Here is a 16,225-nt window from a genome sequence, read left to right on the forward strand (position 1 = left end):
CCTGATCAATTCCAGTACGGAGATACCCATGCCTCTAGCCAGCGTCACGTCACAGACATTGATCTCATCTATGTGCATATATGCGAGACTAACTGCCGATTCTCATACATATCGTAAAGGCGAATCCCAAACTTGAATCGACGTGCTAGTGAGATTGTCTCTAATTACATATCTTTGGATAATCGCTAGAATACATTTTGAACACTGTACGTGTTCTTAGAACGGGATTACAGGAGCCTTCTCTGACCCGTTAGTCCTCTCTGGGTAGTGAATTGCGCCTTCCGTGGTAGCGCAGTTGGTGAGGTAGCTAGCGGAAGCATTGACAGGAATAGCGTTGCCTTCCTGGGGGCGACCATAGACCTGTACGTACATTAGCAACGATTCCAAATCGACGGATACTTGTTCAATGGAATACTTACATGCTCGTAGTACCAAACCTCGCTCAGGATAGTGTAACCCCTGTCAGTCGTGTTCTTTCCAGCCTCTGTCGCATTGTACCTAGGACCAGAGCAACCCAAGAAGGGAATGCCACCATGCTGCTCATACAGCACGTTGACGAGATCAGAGTAAGAGTAGGTGGTTGAGTTTGAGGGTGTGATATCCTTGGCGGCAAGCCAATCGAAAGTCGGGAACCTCTTGTAGTACTTGATAGCTGTCTCGAAGAAGTCAACAACATCTTCGTGCTCGCGGTACTGCGGACCGTAGCAGGGAACGTTGAAGGTAGAAAAGCAGGTTGCGTGCTTGGAGAACTCGTGGCCCCAGAAACCTGGATTGTCTTGCTGCCATGCGATCCAATAAGTGTTCATGTATTCGAGTAGGTCGAAGCGACCAAACGGCTCGAGGAAGGTGCCGATGTTGGAGCCGTTATATGGGGGAACAAATGTTCCATTTGGTAGACTGTTGGTGGTGTTCGGGCTGGGAATAGGATCGTATTGGCGGCTCAAGTCGCAGTATTGCGTATAACTACCGTTACAGAAATCCGGCCATAGACCATGGAGGGTCCATGTGTCGGTGGGCAAGAGTTGGCCTTCAGACTCGCGACCGGTGTACGTGTTCCAGAATTGAGTGCTTAGCACAAGTCCACCAAAAGTCTCGACACAGCAGGAATCGACAATGGACGGGTCTTGCGAAGGGCAAGACAGCAATGGCTCTTGTAGCTGGCATGTGTGGTTCAGGGGACTTTGGTTGGGATAGAGCTGTGCATTTGTCGTAGTCGCAAGCAGAGCCGCAGCTCCGGCCTTGGAAAAAGCAGCCTTCATGTTATCTTGACTTTGGAGCTACAAGACAAATTGGAGAAGAGGTATACTGCGATGGGAAACTCGATGATGCTGGGAAGCCGGCCATCTATAAAGGTCCCCAAAAATTTGGCCACGGCCTACCCAGGCCGCTGCAGCCCCAGTCGGTCCTTACCATATGCAGAAGGTACATTTCCCAGGCTTCTGGTTAGAGCTCCGACGGCGGCGATGAGCGAAAGATTCACAGTACCTGCATGTAAGCTAGACGCGCTCACGTGTCGGTCCCATTGGTAGATAAGAGAACAAGGCTACGCATGCCGCGCCGTGGTGCTTGTACCCACTTGAGCAGTCTCCGAGGCCATGCATGATGGTGGAGGTGCGCGTTGAGATATGAGATTGGTGGGTAGAGTCAGCCACAATGACGGCTTCTGTTGGCCGATGCAGCAAGAGTTGGGAATTGCATATCGAAGGATGGCTGGGACAGAACGTGGGTAACAGGGGCTGGCTTGGTTGGACCTGCTCGTTGACGCCCCACAACCAAAGGCGCATCCAAGGCGACGGCTGCATCGACATTGCTCAAAGGACAGTGAAAGCGTCGGTAGACGACCTGGAGGCTTCTCAGCGCTGCCCTACATGCTCGAAACCCCAGCAGCGCCTCCAACGGCATAACGGGCCAACTCGCGCTCCGGTGGGCGTTCGCTATCTCCGCCTCCACATCAGCCCTTGGTCGTCATTGCATCAGCGACACGACACACAACCATGCGCGCCTACCTCAAGCCCTTCCTAACCCCGCGCCATTTTTTAGGCACTACAGGACAGCGAGAATGCCTCCCTCGTCCTCCATAACTGCGTTACCGCCACATAGGCCAGATGCCTACACCACAGGCCATCACATCGGCAAGCCACCCACAAGCTTCAAGAACCCATGGCCCTCGTACAAGAACGACGGCATAATCACCGCTCTCCGCGCGCGCTTCAGCACCCCAAAGAACTTCGTCCCAGTGCCCGCCGATCGCCTAGGCCTGGTTCAAGTGCGCAAGCCCGACTTCAACAATACGACCAACGGCTTGAAGGCGACATGGATAGGACATGCGAGTTTCCTGATTGAGACAACGGCTTCAGAGGGGAACCAAAGGGGCATGCGCATCCTTCTCGATCCTGTATGGAGTGACCGCGTAGGACCATATGGCATGGTCGGCCCCGTGCGCTTTACACCTCCACCATGCACCATCGATGAATTACCTGAAATCGATGCTGTTTGCATAAGCCACGACCACTACGACCACCTCGATTCTGACACGCTGAAGAAGTTGAATGCGAAGCAGAATGGAGACTTGCGCTTCTTCTGCGCTTTGGGCGTCAAGACCGTCCTAACAGGGCTCGGCGTAGGCATCAAGGCCGACCAAGTCGAGGAGATGGACTGGTGGGACGGCATAACAATATTCAAAAAGGGTGTAGGAGGCGCAGAACTGATATGTACACCCGCCCAACATCGATCTGGGCGTACGCCCTGGAACTTCGACGGTACACTGTGGTGTAGCTGGATCATCAAAGAGCCTTCTTCGTCCGGCAAGAAGGTCTTTTTCGCCGGAGACACGGGGTATTGTCATGTTCTGTCTGACGACCAATACTCGCACCACAACGCGCCACATCCACCTTGTCCGGCTTTTAAAGAAATTGGCAATTTATACGGTCCCTTCGATCTGGCGCTTGTGCCTGTTGGTTGCTTTAAGCCAAGGTCTATCTTGTCTGGTCAACACTCTAGTCCGCAGGACTCTTTGGCTATACATAGGGATGTCAAAAGTAAGAAGAGTATAGGCATGCACTTTGGTACGTTCCGTGGTGCATACTCGGCGAACTACGAACCGGTTACTGAGCCGCCTGAACGCTGGCGGAAGGGTGCAGAGGCGGACGGTTTAAGGTGGGGAGTCGATGTGGACCTCTGTGACATCGGCGGAACGGTCGTGGTGTAGCAATGCGCGACTTGGTACGGTAACTGTGTGCTTCTTCGAACTTCTCTTACTCGGATTTCTTAATATACCACCTTGTGCCCCTTGCGCTCATTTGGTCTCAACCTTGAAATGGGTTCCACTACATTAAAGAGGGAAACTGAATATCTCTTCGGAACAAAACACTATTGATATTATGGACGTGCTGGTGATAAGACGGAGGCACAACGCTGTCGACTTACACTGTATTGTATCGCAGTAGAAGTGTGTTCCCAAACACTCATCTGGCTTTACTATATGCAGCTGTATACAGAGCAAAGTACTTATACCTGCTACAATAAAGCGTATTAAGAGCTTCTAGACATAGATAGAGAATCTAGAAGTCTACAATGCTATTAGACCTTCTAGAGTTTCTTCTGAGAAGCTAACGCAGGCGGCAAACTAGGGCATGTTGTTTCTATACCCGTTCAAGTTTTCTATTGTATACGGTGGTTCTGTTCATGGTGCATGGAACAGATGAAAGTGATTCGAAAAATGCATTATGTCTATCCTCATGGCGGAGGAAAAGTACCATCATGACTACTCATACAAAGCCAGTAATACCTTCTAATGCATATACATAAACAACTCTCGACAGACCGCAAATGGCGCCGTCTAGTTGTATTGCATGTAGGCCACCTCTTAATTGTACTGAGCGTACACTGCAGTGCTGTTGAACTTCATGTTGGCTTTGATCACCTTGTCCACAGCGGCGAGAAAGTCCTTCTCGGTGGCAACCTTTCTGCGACTGCGGATGGCGAACATACCAGCCTCTGTAGCTACACTCCTCAACTCGGCACCTGTGCTGTTGGGACAGAGACGAGAGATGAGCTCCCAACGGATGTCGCGCTCTACACTCATGCTCTTGGCGTGGATACGGAGAATGTTGGCACGACCTTCCATGTCGGGTAGCGAGAACTCGATCTTTCGGTCAATACGTCCCGGACGCATGAGGGCAGGGTCGAGGGTTGAAGGTCTGTTGGTCGCGAACATGACCTTGATGTTGCCGCGAGCGTCGAAACCATCAAGTTGTGTAATGAGTTCCAACATAGTACGCTGTACTTCGTTGTCGCCTCCAGCACCGTCGTCGAAACGAGCGCCACCAACAGCATCGATTTCATCGAAGAAGATGATACACGCCTTCTTTGTTCGCGCCATCTCAAACAGCTCGCGCACCATCCTCGCTCCCTCTCCAACATATTTCTGAACAAGCTCGGATCCGATGACTCGGATAAAGGTGGCGTCGGTTCGGTTGGCAACAGCTCGGGCGCAAAGCGTCTTTCCGGTTCCCGGGGGACCGTAGAGAAGAGCACCCTTGGGCGGGTCGATACCAAGGTTGACGAAGCGCTCTGGTGACAGCAGCGGCATCTCGACGACTTCTCGTAGCTTCTCAATCTGCTCTTTGCAACCTCCGACATCTCCATAAGTGACATCAGGCTTGTCCTCGACCGTCATCATAGTAACCGAAGGGTCGATCTTTGGCGGTAGGGGAAGCAGGATCTGGTATTTGTTCCGGTCGACACCTACCCGCATGCCCTCCTCGATATCGGTGGGTGAGACGCGTTCTCCGAGGTTGACGACGAACTTGGCGATCTGCTTGACGTTGATGACATATTTGCTCTTCTCTGAATCCTTCTCGTCCTGTATTATCTTGGTGCATCGTGCGACCTGAAGTGGTTGCTCTTCTTGCATCCGTTGGCGGTCGGCGGCGATATCCCAGAGATGTGGAGGTGCGAGACCGGTATCTGATTCCTGGGCGAGTCAGCAGAGCATGGCCGGAGGGTTGGGAGGGACACATACTTTGACGCCAATCTTCTCGTTTATCGTCTGTTGCTTGTCTTTGATCTCCTTCTCCAGCTTCTTGAGTTCAGCGCCATAGGGTGCCGCTCCGTATGTCTTCAACACCTGGATGTCCCTATCACGTCATTAGCCCATGTTTACGTTGCTGTCTTGTCGCCTCTTACTCGTCAGTCAGGGGTGTGATCTTCTTCTCCTCAACCTCGTCGTCAGCGAAGTTCTTCTGGTACTTCTCCCAGGACTGGCCTGTGGCTGAAGGCATGGTGACGGTGTAGGCGGCGACTGTCAGGCGACCAGGATGGTGTTGGGACTATGCGTGTGGTGGAGGTGCGAATGAATCCAGGTGGAAGCGACAGGCGGAGCAGATGCGGTGGTTCGGGAGAGTGTATGGGGTTGGTTGTTGTGTAATGGGTGAAGGTGTAGCTGTGATGCGGCAATGGCCCGGCGAGTCGGAGCTTGTGGATTGGCCGTGCGCTACGTCTATCGCGTTCTCGAAATATTGTCAGTTCGCGTCCAGGCACCACAACTTCCCCGCCAAACCTTCACGATACCCCTCTTTTAGCTTTGTTCTTACTGTATACCGAAATATGGCTGCTCAAGTTGCAAACGGCGGTACCGGTGGCGGTAACACTGCCTTCAAGGTGCGCTGCGATGCTGAGCTATGAAAACATTGACTGACAAGGAGCCAGGACAAGGAGAAGCCCAGAGCTGTTCGCAGCGCCAACATCATTGCCGCAAGAGGTATGCAGCTCGACTATGCTTGTTCGGAAGAGTTTCGCTAACGTCTATTGTACAGCTGTGGCAGATGCGATCCGAACTGTATGTCCCACCATGAGGTGCGGGGAAGAACCAAATGCTAATGCTTCGGTAGTCGTTGGGACCAAAGGGCATGGACAAGATGGTAAGAGAAGGCGCAATTCTCCGCCTACCATAGCTGACTCGTCCAGATCCAAACCGCCAGAGGACAGACCATCATCACAAACGACGGAGCCACCATGTTGAACCAGATGAGCGTTATGCACCCCTCCGCGAAGATGCTCGTCGACCTCGCACACGCACAAGACATCGAAGCTGGAGATGGTACAACGTCGGTTGTCGTCATTGCTGGAAGCCTGTTGGGCGCCGCTGAACGGTTATTGGGCAAGGGCATCCACCCTACAGTCATATCAGAGGCATTCCAGCGCGCTGCCCAAGAGGCGATATCGATATTGACCGACATGGCCATTCCCATCTCGCTCACAGACAGGCAGACTCTCCTCAAGACCGCCACAACCGCCCTCTCCTCCAAGATCGTTGCTCAGGAGCCCAAGCTACCTATCATGGCTGTAGATTCGGTGCTTAAAGTCATCGATCCCAAGACTGCAGACAACGTAGATTTGAAGAACATTCGGATGATCAAGAAGTCGGGTGGTACCATTGAGGACAGCGAGATGATCGATGGTCTGGTACTCAACCAGCCAGTAGTCAAGAGCGCTGGTGGCCCCACACTGAAGGAGAAGGCACGGATAGGTCTTATCCAATTCCAGTTGAGTCCACCGAAGCCAGACATGGAGAACCAGATTGTCGTCAACGACTACAGGCAAATGGACAAGATCCTCAAGGAGGAGCGAACATATTTGCTAAACATGGTCAAGAAGATCCAGAAAGCCAAGTGCAATGTCCTCTTCATCCAAAAATCCATTCTTCGAGATGCGGTCAACGACCTCAGTCTGCACTTCCTATCGAAGCTCAAGATCATGGTTATCAAGGATATCGAGCGTGACGAGATTGAGTTCATCTGCAAGGTATGTATGATGAGATTTTTGTGTGTAACAAATCTAACACAAAACAGAGCACTGGCTGCAAGCCTATCGCCGACATTGACTCTTTCACAGAAGATAAGCTCGGTTCAGCAGACCTTGTCGAGGAAGTACAGGCATCAGGTGCGCGATATGTCAAGGTTTCGGGTGTCAAGTCAGCGGCCAACACCGTCTCTATCGTTTGCCGAGGCGCCAACAACCTCATCCTGGATGAGACTGAGCGATCTCTACACGACGCTCACTGCGCCATTCGTTCGTTAGTTAAGAAGAAGGCTCTACTTGCGGGTGGCGGTGCCCCTGAAATTGAGATTGCGCATCAGCTGTCCCTCAAGGCTCGCGAGCTTTCTGGTACTGAGTCTATCTGCTGGAAAGCTTTCGCCGACGCCATGGAGGTCATCCCAACAACGCTGGCTGAGAACGCCGGTCTTAACAGCATCAAGGTTGTCACGGAGCTAAGGCATAGACACGCACAAGAACAGAAGAATGCAGGTATCAGCATTAAGAGTGGGGGTGTCAAGAACGACATCAGCGAGGAGAATGTACTGCAGCCACTGCTAGTCAGCACCAGCGCTATCGAGCTGGCAGCCGAGACAGTCAAGATGATTCTGCGAATCGACGACATCGCCCTGTCAAGGTAAAGAACAACACAACGCCCAACATAGCAGCGAAAGAAGCAGTATACCACCAGTAATGAAAAGTTCGAAGCTGTTCATGTCAAATACCTTTCTGGGAAATGCCCCGACTATGCATGTGAAAGCAAACACTCACATTGCATTTAGCGCATGAATGTTGCAATCAAAGTCTGCACGTGGGAAGCATGGAACTGCAGTAGCGGGACACGTTGTCTTCTGCACATTGACAAAAAGAGAAAACCCATGAATCGTGTTTACTTTTCCACATACCGCATCCGGACGACTCATCTTAACGTGGGCATGCTTAGGATGAGTAACGTTTCTAGCTTGACTCGCATGAAAAACGAAAACCGCGGGCGTGGACAATTGCGCGCGTACCGAATAGTTGTCCCCATTGCTGGTCTCGTACTCGCATAGTCCTTCCCGGTTGATCCCCAGCATACGCAGTGTTCTCGGCTGTATTGTGCCGTACACGTACGCAGTGTATGCGTGTGGCACTTGACCAAGATAATGCAATCACCCTAGCTTAACGACTTTGTCGTGCATCCGATGCTACAGAATACCACATCATGATAACCGTTTCAATTCTGGCACAATATTGACATGTGGCCATGCTGTTAGCGGATCGTACCACCAGTATGCTAGTCTAAATGTTTAAACACAAAGACTCCAAGGTAATGAGCTAAGGATATCACTACACCCATGACATGGATCAACGAAAGCCACATATACATCCAATGACTAGTACAACAGCCCTCTCCAACTTAGCTATTCAGCTTCCCAGCCTAGCACCTGCCACAGTGCTGCCACATTAACTTAACATGAGCAAGGGCGCGAAAAAGCAGTTGATCACAAGAAACTTTGTTTTCAGCCACCGTACTCTGTTTAACGGCTTTCCCATGAACATTTTCGCATGGCAAACATTGATATGCATGTGTCGTAGCTTTTTATCCTTTTCCTTCCTTTTGTCGTCGATCACCTTGAATCTACAGCACTACCACGTATAGTACCATATCCTATACTTTTGACTTTGTACCAACAGTGATCTCCAGGCAGCCAGGCGTCCAGGCGTCAGGAAAACCTCATCCATCCTATAGCCGACAAACCATGACTAAGGCTATTGTAGCCGCAACCAAGCCGCGCGCGATACGCGCTGCGAACGCAAGATCGAGTACCAGAGTTCTGCTGGGGACGAAAATCTGGACGGAAGCTGAAACTTAGCGTACCATACGATCGAAGCAGTTCTGTTCGGCATCTAGTTCACTAGTTCCACTCGCGTGTACCGACAAGGGAACCCGAGAACCCAAAAGTTCAGCCTGACGTCGAAGTGGAGCTTGACCGGAAAGGAAAGGTGGAGTTGAGGTGAGAATAAAAGTTGACGAGTGTTTCAGAGAGCGATGGGTATCGGATGATCTCTGCTGTGCTGCGCGACGTCATTGTTTAGTTTGCCTATCATGACGGCGATGGGCGAATATGTAGACTTGAGGCAGTGGTGAAATAGTTTTCTGTGAAAGTGTTTGAGAAACTGACTTGTGAGAAAGACCCAAGGAAAGTGGCTTGTCCGGGAAACGTAGTTATACCGGCAGTCCTGATCATGTTATTACAACCCGAATGCATCGCCACTGGAACACTCTGCTCCTAGCACAGTAGAACGCATACAATGCATCAAATAAGGAATGCTGCATGCAAATGGCACATGTACTGTAATGTTGATCCTTTCCTCGCTATAGGATGAAAAGAGCAATGTCACACACAACCCATGTTCTTAGGATCTATGCGATATAGATCTCTCCACCACGGATAATATGGGTAGTCGAACTTTGGCGAAACATGTGGAGAGATAAGATGAGGGTATTGCAGACGGATAGGTAAAGTTCCGGGCGCGAAAACTTAGTCATGATCGTTGCTGGCGATCAATCCTTCTGAAAAAGTCTGATAGTGGAAACGATAAACTCAAACTATTTGAGATGGTAAATCTCCAATTGCCGAATGTGGATGGGAAAGAAACCAAACAGGAGATCTGATGTTGTCATGGACAGCGAAAATATGACTTTGTGAAAGCGACAGACCGATATTGGTTACTGCCGGATGGGTATCATTCTTGGTAATGGTTTTGGCTAGCTAAGTAGAAGCCAGCAGGGAAGCTGGCAGTGGGAGATGAAAGGAAAACGCCTCGTTCATGCATCTGAATCGTTCGAATCGTTCGGTTCGTGCATCGTGATAATCGTACAGTTGGAAGCCCGTGAAGTGTCTAAAAAGTTTAAACAAAGAAAGAAGACCGCTCGCTGAAATGCAGCAGACCTCTCGGTCTTTATTAGGGAAGACAAGGAAAAGTTTATGTGAGAAATAGGCCAATAAATGTAAGTCAAAGTGTAGGTCAGCGACTTGTTGCTTTGAGGCTGGCACGCTTCAATAGACGGCTGACGAGGTTTCCGCGTGGTTTGGGCTTGACGTAGAATGCGCCTTTGGTACCTGTCATATCGTCGGTAAAGACCAGATCTTCGAGTGCCAATGGGTCGTCTTTCGGAGCTTTCGGGCTCGAGCTTTGCCAACCATACAGTTGATCTTCGTCAGCTCGTAAATCGGGCCGGGTCAAAGTCATACGGAGTGTCATCTCTCGGTTGAACTGCCCGTTGGCGGAGTGAACAGGCGAAGGAGCGGGCGATTCAACTGAGAATTTGCGATGCGAGATCTGGCGAGAATGCATACGGAATGACAATCCGGTGCTAGAAGGCGTAGCGGGTGAGTCCATGTCGGCTACTGAGCCAGCGTCAGACTCCAGTCCTTGGTTTTCATTGTCTTCGAAAAAGGACAACTGCCCGTCTCTGAGGAAGGTCTGCATGTCTCGACTGAACTTACGGGCATGGTTGTCGATCTGGGGTAGCTGAAAGTGCGGTGTAGCAGAGTCATTTCCTGCCGAAGATGGGAAACCGAACTCAATCGCTTCATCAAACTTTTGGGGTGATGCAAGGTACATGCGCAACTTCTTTCTCGCCTCTGGATCTTGGTAATGGGTCGCTTCGGTATCGACAACAAGGGGTGAAGGCATGGATGGTAACGTGTGACTTGCGAGCGAAGAGGAGTGCGCACGTTGGTGAAGACCTCTTGGCCTAGCATTGAAGAAGGGAGGGTCCGACATGTATGAGGATCCGTGGCGGACGGGGTGGGAGGTAAGTGACATTGTTCGTCTCATGTTATCTATCGGCATCTCTCTTCGCGTAAACATCGGCGTGGCCATGGTGTCGAGATATAGTAAATGCCTGTTTCGGTCCTTGCTCGTGTCAAGTGTAGCAGACGGCCCGAAAGAAGGGCGGGAAGGGCTGACAGTCGAAGAGGCCGATGAAGAACGTCGTCGTGAGCGTCCACGTTCAGGAAGGTCGACCGGAGGGCTGGGAAAGTCGAAATGAAAGTCGTTGAAGCGTTGTTGTGCCCACTCGATGTCTTGGTCGTCGGGAAGCAAGGCCTGTTGGTGCCTTTGTTGGAGGAGTGCCTGCTCTTCGCGGGAAAAATGTTGCTTGCGTACCTTTTCAGGCAAAGAAAGGAAAAAGTCCAGCTCGACTTGGGAGATGTCGTGAGATTGCACGGCCTTTTCGGATTTACGTCTGCGTCGTCCGGTGCCGAGTGATAGAGAAGGCCGGTGGGATTTGGATGAGGTGCTGGCTTGGGATGAGCGGCCTGATGTAGGCTCGTCGGAGGCCTGTTGTCGGATCTGCAAACGCTCCAGGGATGAAAAGTACTTTCTCCTGTAGCGGCACGGATTAGCATTGGCATCATGGCATAATTGACAAACCCTTCATCTACTGCAAGGTACACAAAAGTCATGGTGGGGGATTCGGTATATGCGCGTGCATAACGCGCCCTTATCACACGCCTCAACAAATCAGAGGCTTGGAATTTACTTACTGGACTGAATACGGCAGGGCGTCGAATTCCGCCTGTTGTAAAGGCAGAATAGTGCCTTTGACCTTGCTCTTCATGGCTTCGGCTCGGAACTCGACGTCGGCGAAGGCGTAACGTTGGATTCAGGCACATGTGCGGTTGTCTGCTCGATCGATACTGCGAAAGGCGGCCCTGACGCTGTGGCCAAGCTGTGCGTCGGGCACGTCTCGTGAAGGCTGGTTGAGCAATGCTATACTTTCTTCTCGATGATCGACCGGAGAGCGATCCGAACAGCAGCAAGCGAAAGTCCGAAGAAGAAGGAATTATATGAAGGCCAACAGAACGCCTGCTGGGGAGACAGAAACAATCTGTGGGCTTAGCACCGTACGACTGTCGCTCGCACTTGGGGCGGCTGCATATTCGTGTCGCGGGATGCTACAGCTGCAGGCTAACGCGCCGCCAAAAACGCACTCCTGCTCTCCACCTCACACCTAGGCCCTGTAGTAGAGCCGTGGCTGAAGTATCCGAGAGCAGGCCTGGGTGTGTGCGTTCGTTGGTTGAGTCAGGTTGGACAGGCATGCCTCCTCCCCGCTTCTCTCCACCTTGCCCATCCGCTGTTTCAGGCCCGCGGCCGCCAGGTACACACCGTCAGCGGGGCCACGATAGTTAGCGTGCGACACACCGCTGCCAGAGCGACCCGGCTGGTGGTGTCGATACATGCTCTCTCAACTGTACCTTGTTTAGCCTCGTCATCAACATGCTTGCTTCTGGAATATTGCATTATTGCGTTATTGCCCCATTGCCCTATCGCGTGCCGACCAAGTCGCCGGATCAACACCTCAGCCAACGTGTCACGGGGTTAATATCGCACAGATCACCGTGGACAACCAGACGCCTTGCACAACATCGAGCATGCGCCGTGTAACGTCGACAAGCTGAGCAACACGCATGCACGCTCCATACAATCTGGTCTAACTGCAATTTATTGCACAAGCACAAGCAAGGGTATCTCAAGAGAAGCGCATCCAGCTCCAGCTCCAGCTCCAACACAAACGTCACTGCCCCTGCGATGTCTCTAATATAATTCCCCAGATATCGGTGCGGTACCTGATTGCCAGTTTAAAGGCTGACAGACGTCTTCCGGAGACATGGCGATCGTGGTAGACCCCGCCATCGTCTAGTCCCGCATCGAGAAAGTTTAGGCTTTCGGAAGCGTCTACTTAGGCTTCCCAACAACCTGTCGCTTGGATATTGGCGGATCCATTAATTTCACCAAGTCCTGCAGGAGATCGATGTTTGTTGTCAAAGAGTCCTGTTCACAAACAAGCATCTTCTAGATCTTCAGGCACCCGCAATGTCGTCTGCGTTGGCGTGCAAGTCAGTATTGAGTCCGTGCCACGTTTTGTTAAAAGCGCACGTACAGTAGTATTCGTCATCCAGTCCCTCACGGCTGGGGAGTACTGGCTCCTCCAGCCCAACGTCTTCGTATCGAACGTTGAGCAGACGGATCTTCAACCCGTAGCCGCCTATGAAGGTCGCCAACTTATTGGTATCGGCGGTTATGGGCTGTTGGTTTAACAGCATCAGCAATCCATCAAGCCACTCGGAAGCAAGGGTGTGGCTCTGAGGATGCAGATGCAGCAGGACAGATTCTTTCCGCCCTGCGCCTGAGCCGCTGGAAGCCTGCCGCGAGTGATTGGACGGCGGCAGGTAGCCGTGGATCGTGATCTTGGTCGACGTAGAAGCTCGCTCGTGGCCTGGCAGGGTTCTGACTGTACTGTCAGATGATGAGGTCGACGGAGCCGAAGCCGAGACATTGCTCACGACCGAAGAGACGATTGATAGATCAACTATACATGTGTCAGCCATGGCAGTAGCGCAAACCATAGGGGACGCGTGGATGCGTTACACTTACTCTTCTCCTGCAGTGTGTCTAATCTCGGCTCAGTCGCCGTCTTTTCGTCAAAATCAGCATAGTGCAGATATCGCCGGTTATGTGACAATCGGACAAAGCGCCATGCTGAGGGCACAGAACGATTCAGGGTCTTGCCGGTTACTGGACCTGCACTTGTGCCGTAATCCATACCCATAGGGAACCACGCCCCCTGTAGCAGACATCTTATACGCTGCTCCTTTACGAACTGTAGAGCCTCATGGTTGAGTTCGTCACGGACTTGACTGTGGACTGTTGTTAGCTGGGTGCGAATCATGTGAAAACATGTAGCATACCGCAGATGATGGCCCCACGCATCCTCATACGTCAGCTCCAGTACTTCCATCTGGAGCTCTCTCAGGCGCTTGAGTTCGAATTCAGCCAGATCCTCCTCCACGTCTTTGACGTCCTTGGTGCGTGGCGCCTGACCCACTACCTGCTCGATCAAGATGCGGATAAGCTCTTCAATCTTCTCAAAGTCGTCCGTCTGTGCGCCAGCGGCTTTCCACAGTCTGATGAAAGCATTTAACCCACTCGTGTGCAATCTAGACCAGTGGAGCAAGAGGGGTTTGAACGCGCGGTCAAAGTTGGCTCGCGAGTCCGTATGTCTAAGAGAGTCAAAGTCATCAGGCTTGTCTACTTCGAAATGCTCGTACAGAGTCTGAGTGACAGACAAACTTGCACGCGCAATTGGACACCTCTGCTCGGGTGGTTCTGCCGACTGCTCCAGTAAGAGCTTCTGGAATCCGTCTTCGTTCTTGTAGACGAAGTCGGTAATATCCATGAGGCCTAGGAAGCCAGTCTCATCAAACTCCCACGCAGGCGATTCAGTCTTGAAGCCCAGACGTTTCCATTTGTCTGGATTTTGTTTCTTGCTTCCCTTGGAGTCCGAATCTGGCTTCTCTGGCTTGCTCGCTGTATGTAGCCCCCGGATAGCCCTTCTGTGATCAGGATTCTCCAAATCGACCTTTTCTTCCCTCCAGTTTCGCAACAGTATCTTGGTCAACGACTGGAAGTCGAGCAATGGATGGGTCAGATCGTGTATCGCGGAGCTCTGCATGAGTCCATATACGCTCTTGATGACACCCAGCTCCTGCAGCTGCTTTATGAACTTGGGCCACTCAAAAGCCGCGTCGTTCGCGATGGCATCTCGCATGAGGGCGTTGATAAGCTGCAGCGAGTTGGCACATAGCGCGTGGTCGGCTGAGGTAATCTTTTCGACGAGAGAAGGTAGAAACTCGGGCTGAGTATCGACGGCAGGCTTCAGGCGCTGGAAGCCAGTGGTTCCTTCCTGAGAGTTGCGATGAGAGGGATGGCCAACGATAGCTGCGAGGACTGACATGGCACCACGATTGACGTTGACGAGAGGTTGGGCGACTACAAGGTCGACTATCTGTTGCACAACTGTCAGGTATTGTTGATGGTTCCTCTCTGGTCTACTCACTCTCGCGACCAAATCATCCGTAACATGGTCCCATCCCTTGTCCAGCTCCAGCAGGCGTGCTAGAGAGGTGAGGCAGTATGCCAGTGTATTGCCTGTGGAATGCAGGGCCAGGAATCTGAGTTTGGGCAGACCGCCTTCGTATATGAAGACGTCGGCAAACGAGGGGTCGCCAATGGCACTCTGCAGCTTGAAGACAGCCATCTTGCGCACCGACTCCTCCTCCGCGCCGAGTCGCGCGACCAAGTCGGAGACATTGACGCTATCCATGGCTCACGGCTCGCAGGGTAGGATGCGAGAATGTGGGGTAAGTGTATTGTGGAGATGATGTATTCATCCCAGATCACGCACGAGTGGCAAGCATGACACAATCTAAGGGTTGGGGTGGTATCTGTCTACGCCGTCGTCGATGCTTCACCCTGTCCCTGCGCCGTCGCGCGTTAGTGAGTCGCGACCTTTTGCTTGGCGACACGTGAAGCGTGTTGTGGGGGCCCACTCGCTGGCTGTTGGCTGCCTGCTCAGGTGGCTTGCGCTAGTCAGGTACATGGCCGAGCATCAATCAAGGCCGCCGACAACATCCCATCGCCCTCCAGTCCGTCCTGGTGACCCTCCTCGCCGTCCATCGCTCTGTCCGCTCCCTTCTTGTCTGCTCACCTTGGCCCCGCCGTCTTCGAGAGCCCCCGTCTTGTTTTTGCCTGGTGTTTCCTTTCCTGTATTGACGCCATCGCCGCCGCCGCCGTCGAGCCCGACAACAGCTTCTCCGCTCCGCCGTGACTCTCACCGCAACCCGCCGCCATGGTCTACATCACCTCTGACCTTTTCGGTCCTAACACACCACACGAGCGAAAATACGACGACGACTCGCCAAATTACTGGCATGCCATGGCTCACCAACAACATGCCGCCGGCTTGGGCAAGAGAAAGAGGATGGCCGCCGATGATGGACCACAACAGTGAGTATTCATGCTTTGTCAAAATCAAACTCCAAAACTAACAGCATTTTCAGAAACATAACACGCCAACATCGGCCGTCACCCAGTCGCGACTCCAACCGCCTACATCTCCACAGTACCCCGCCTTTCGACAGCAACAGCAACCTACCCTGCTCCCTCTTCCCATCAAAACAACACGAATACACATCAGAACGACGGCCAGTTAAGCAGTTGAAACGCCTCAGTCCAAAAGCGCCTCTCGTCAAGTCGACATCACATCTGATGGACGTTGACTTTGATCTTCCGCCGACATGCCAAAGCCAATCACATGCCATTTCCGACTTGCGATCCTGTCACGCCTGCAACAAAGCGCCTAAGCGACGAAAGGACTTGGAGAATTACCTCGACTGCAGGAGGTGCGAAGGGCGGACGTGCTTTATCTGTGCGAGGCAATGTGTAGGGTGCAGCAAGGCCATCTGTAAGAAGTGCATAGTAGAGGTTGGGGAAGAGGGGGATGCTTGGTGTTTGGACTGTTACTCGCGTAATATCAACTCGTGAGTGTCACAAGAGGAGGTTGATTTTTAGTGAT

At 52.0% G+C, this 16,225-nt stretch overlaps 7 protein-coding genes across 7 annotated transcripts; 3 read left to right on the forward strand and 4 right to left on the reverse strand.

Moving 5' to 3' along the window:
• Window positions 1-216: 216 nt before the first annotated feature.
• Window positions 217-1,259, reverse strand: GT037_006952 (ribonuclease t2; the record flags this gene model as incomplete). Its single annotated transcript, XM_038931999.1, has 2 exons — window positions 217-360; window positions 420-1,259. The coding sequence occupies 2 exons, from the start codon at window positions 1,257-1,259 to the stop codon at window positions 217-219; spliced, it is 984 nt and encodes a 327-aa protein (XP_038785471.1).
• An 800-nt stretch (window positions 1,260-2,059) lies between these two features.
• Window positions 2,060-3,208, forward strand: GT037_006953 (uncharacterized protein; the record flags this gene model as incomplete). The annotated part of the gene is made up of 1 exon (XM_038932000.1): window positions 2,060-3,208. The coding sequence occupies one exon, from the start codon at window positions 2,060-2,062 to the stop codon at window positions 3,206-3,208; it is 1,149 nt and encodes a 382-aa protein (XP_038785472.1).
• A 657-nt stretch (window positions 3,209-3,865) lies between these two features.
• Window positions 3,866-5,282, reverse strand: GT037_006954 (26s proteasome subunit p45; the record flags this gene model as incomplete). The annotated part of the gene is made up of 3 exons (XM_038932001.1): window positions 3,866-4,975; window positions 5,024-5,138; window positions 5,188-5,282. The coding sequence occupies 3 exons, from the start codon at window positions 5,280-5,282 to the stop codon at window positions 3,866-3,868; spliced, it is 1,320 nt and encodes a 439-aa protein (XP_038785473.1).
• Window positions 5,283-5,607: 325 nt separating this feature from the next.
• Window positions 5,608-7,457, forward strand: GT037_006955 (t-complex protein 1 subunit delta; the record flags this gene model as incomplete). Its single annotated transcript, XM_038932002.1, has 6 exons — window positions 5,608-5,661; window positions 5,710-5,761; window positions 5,817-5,839; window positions 5,892-5,921; window positions 5,968-6,804; window positions 6,852-7,457. 6 exons carry the CDS (start codon window positions 5,608-5,610, stop codon window positions 7,455-7,457), a joined length of 1,602 nt encoding a protein of 533 aa, XP_038785474.1.
• Window positions 7,458-9,828: 2,371 nt separating this feature from the next.
• GT037_006956 (uncharacterized protein) lies at window positions 9,829-11,428 on the reverse strand (the record flags this gene model as incomplete). Its single annotated transcript, XM_038932003.1, has 2 exons — window positions 9,829-11,194; window positions 11,355-11,428. 2 exons carry the CDS (start codon window positions 11,426-11,428, stop codon window positions 9,829-9,831), a joined length of 1,440 nt encoding a protein of 479 aa, XP_038785475.1.
• A 1,243-nt stretch (window positions 11,429-12,671) lies between these two features.
• GT037_006957 (uncharacterized protein) lies at window positions 12,672-14,974 on the reverse strand (the record flags this gene model as incomplete). The annotated part of the gene is made up of 4 exons (XM_038932004.1): window positions 12,672-13,180; window positions 13,246-13,508; window positions 13,560-14,656; window positions 14,708-14,974. 4 exons carry the CDS (start codon window positions 14,972-14,974, stop codon window positions 12,672-12,674), a joined length of 2,136 nt encoding a protein of 711 aa, XP_038785476.1.
• A 525-nt stretch (window positions 14,975-15,499) lies between these two features.
• GT037_006958 (uncharacterized protein) lies at window positions 15,500-16,194 on the forward strand (the record flags this gene model as incomplete). The annotated part of the gene is made up of 2 exons (XM_038932005.1): window positions 15,500-15,657; window positions 15,711-16,194. The coding sequence occupies 2 exons, from the start codon at window positions 15,500-15,502 to the stop codon at window positions 16,192-16,194; spliced, it is 642 nt and encodes a 213-aa protein (XP_038785477.1).
• Window positions 16,195-16,225: the final 31 nt, after the last annotated feature.

The sequence above is a fragment of the Alternaria burnsii genome, assembly GCF_013036055.1.
Source record: "Alternaria burnsii strain CBS107.38 chromosome Unknown 731, whole genome shotgun sequence".
Taxonomy (NCBI): Eukaryota; Fungi; Ascomycota; class Dothideomycetes; order Pleosporales; family Pleosporaceae; genus Alternaria; species Alternaria burnsii.